This window comes from Myotis brandtii, unplaced genomic scaffold (genome assembly GCF_000412655.1).
Source record: "Myotis brandtii unplaced genomic scaffold, ASM41265v1 scaffold369, whole genome shotgun sequence".
Classification (NCBI taxonomy): Eukaryota; Metazoa; Chordata; class Mammalia; order Chiroptera; family Vespertilionidae; genus Myotis; species Myotis brandtii.
Genome location: NW_005364180.1, coordinates 604,545 through 607,266, shown reverse-complemented (window position 1 = coordinate 607,266; position 2,722 = coordinate 604,545). Strand labels below are relative to the sequence as shown.

The 2,722-nt window shown below is 61.0% G+C and overlaps 1 protein-coding gene across 1 annotated transcript in view; it reads left to right on the top strand.

Moving 5' to 3' along the window:
• Positions 1-2,722, top strand: part of FADS3 (fatty acid desaturase 3) — a 7,676-nt gene that overhangs the window by 961 nt on the left and 3,993 nt on the right. The window contains exons 2-5 of the mRNA XM_014544546.1: positions 136-566; positions 2,024-2,125; positions 2,235-2,357; positions 2,621-2,719. Coding sequence (XP_014400032.1) covers positions 136-566; positions 2,024-2,125; positions 2,235-2,357; positions 2,621-2,719 — 755 coding nt within the window. The remainder of the gene's footprint in view (positions 1-135; positions 567-2,023; positions 2,126-2,234; positions 2,358-2,620; positions 2,720-2,722) is intronic.

The window sequence follows — 2,722 nt, the reverse complement described above, 5'->3', positions numbered from 1 at the left end:
CAGCGGCAGCACCCCAAGGGGACCCGGGGCCACGGCTGTCTGCCAGCCCCTCCTCGGCAGGCAGTTGGGGGTGAGCTGAGGGACGCCTGCTGTGGGCCGCATCCCCGGCTACAGCGAGCATTCTGACGAGCTGAGCTGGAAGGGCTCAGCCCACGCTGGCTGTTTCTGCTTCTCACAGACCCCACTTTTTTCAGGGGAGCCTCTGCCTCCCGGTAGCAATCCAGGTCACACCCCAAGCCAGGCGCTCTTGTCCCTCTGACCCCTTTGGCCACACGCCTTGGGCCTGGCCTGGGAGGAGTGGCTGTGGGGCGTTTCTGGGGACACCTGGGACTTGGTTCCCTCCCCTGATTGGCCACTCGCCGCGGCAGGTCCAGCTGGTCGAGGACTTCCGCGCCCTGCGCCAGGCGGCCGAGGACATGAAGCTGTTCGAGGCCCAGCCGGCCTTCTTCACGCTCCTGCTGGTCCACATCCTGGCCATGGAGCTGCTCGCCTGGCTCATCGTCTACCTCCTGGGTCCCGGCTGGCTGCCCAGCACCCTCACCGCCCTCATCCTGACCGTCTCCCAGGTGACCCAGCTGTCTCGCAGCCCCTAACCTGTCCAACAGACACACGGGGACATTCTAGACCCAGGGGTGGGCAAACTTTTTGACTCGAGGGCCACAATGGGTTCTTAAACTGGACCGGAGGGCCGGAACAAAAGCACGGATGGAGTGTTTGTGTGAACTAATATAAATTCAAAGTAAACATCATTACATAAAAGGGTACGGTCTTTTTTTTTTTTAGTTTTATTCATTTCAAACGGGCCGGATCCGGCCTGAGGGCCGTAGTTTGCCCACGGCTGCCCTAACCTGTCCAACAGACACACGTGGACATTCTAGACTCATTTGCTGAGTGAATGAATGAATGAATGAACGGACGAGTGAATGAATGAACGGAGGAGTGAATGAACGACCAAACAGAGACCCCATAAGGTGTGTATCTGAGGGCCAAGCTGTGTTTTATTTAATTAACTAATTAATGAATTATTTTAAGCCTCAGCTGAGGATCTTTTCCCCTGGATTTCTAGAGAGAGTGGAAGGGAGGGAGGGAGGGAGGGAAGGGGGGAAGAGGGAGGAGAGAGAGGAGTATCTACCTGAGAGGGACACATCGATTGGTTGCCTCCCGCACGCTCCCCACTGGGGCTGGGGAACCTGCAACCGAGGTCCGAGGTCCGTGACCTTGACCGGGGAATCAAACCGGTGACCCTTGGGCCGGCACTCTAACCAGTGAGCCACCGGCCAGGCCTCAAGCTGCATTTGAAACGAGCTGAGGAAGCTCCTTCCTTCACCCTGAGTGCGCACAGGGCAGGGAGCCAGAAGGCTCTACCCCAGCCCCGTGACGTGCAGGCCCCGAGACCGCCCGGAACTCAGTGTTCTATAAAAAGAGGAAGCTGGTAGACCAGGTCCTGAAAGGACTGTTAGCTGTGGGTGTGCCCCCTGAGCTGGGGTGTGCCGTGCCAGCACAACCAAGGGTGATCCCGAGTGGCGGGGTGAAAGTATTGAGAAAAGACAGACAAGAGAATGAAGGCTGGGTCTCGGTGGGACGCTGCTCCCTGATGAGGAGACAGCGCCAGCGCCCACAAGCCGTGTCTTTATTTTATAGCAGATGCCACGAGGCAAAGTAGGGGCGTGATCACGTTGTTTACAGCATTCTCGTGAGTTTCAACCTCACTTAACTACATGCACCCGAACTCTAGCACAAGGCACGTGGGGCCACGTGTTCGGACCGTAGGTTCAAGCTTACAACCACAGCCGTTGGCTATGATTGTGCTGGGAGGGCCCTGCCCTCCAGCTGGGACTTGCACGTGGCAATGAGAGGACCCTGTCCTTTCATTAGTCCGAGGCTTGAACTTGGCCAAAACACCGTAACCACGCCCCACACTGGGGGGCTCACTGGGGCTCCAGGGCTGGGCCCCCAGGCAGCCAGCACCCTCCCCCGGGCCGGAGTCAGGGGCCGGGTCCCCTGAGCCTGCCTCTCTCCCCAGGCCCAGAGCTGGTATTTGCAGCACGACCTGGGCCACACGTCCGTTTTCCGGAAGCCCCGGTGGAACCACGTGGCCCAGCAGTTTGTGATGGGACAGCTGAAGGTGAGGGTGGGGCATGTGGTGGGCAAGCAGGGGCTGAGCTGGGTGCCAAGCGCGCGGGCACGCGTGGTGGACATGGCCTGGCCCCCCCTGAGCCCCCTCTCCCCTGCAGGGCTTCTCCGCCCATTGGTGGAACTTCCGCCACTTCCAGCACCACGCCAAGCCCAACGTCTCCTACAAAGACCCGGACGTGACCTTGGCGCCCATCTTCCTCTTGGGGGAGTCGTCTGCTGAGGTTCGTGGGGAGGACGTGGACACACACTGGCTGGGCCTGCTGCTGAGGGGGACCGGCCCCTGACCAAGCCCCCCACTCTAGTTCCAGGCTGAGCCCCTACCCCAGAGGTACCCCCTCCCCACCGCCCAGCCTGCTGCGACGATGGGCGCAGTCGCTAGAATCTAGAGTTGTCGTTTCCCGGTGGCCCCCGCCAGCCCCCGGCCCCAGCCTGGGAGGAGGGGGCCCCGGAGAGCTGCCCCCCCAGCCGCCGCCTGTCTCCACAGTACGGCAGGAAGAAGCGCAGATATCTGCCCTACAACCACCAGCACCTGTACTTCTTCCTCAGTGAGTCCCCATGTCCCCCCGAGGGCGGGGCACGGCCGGGG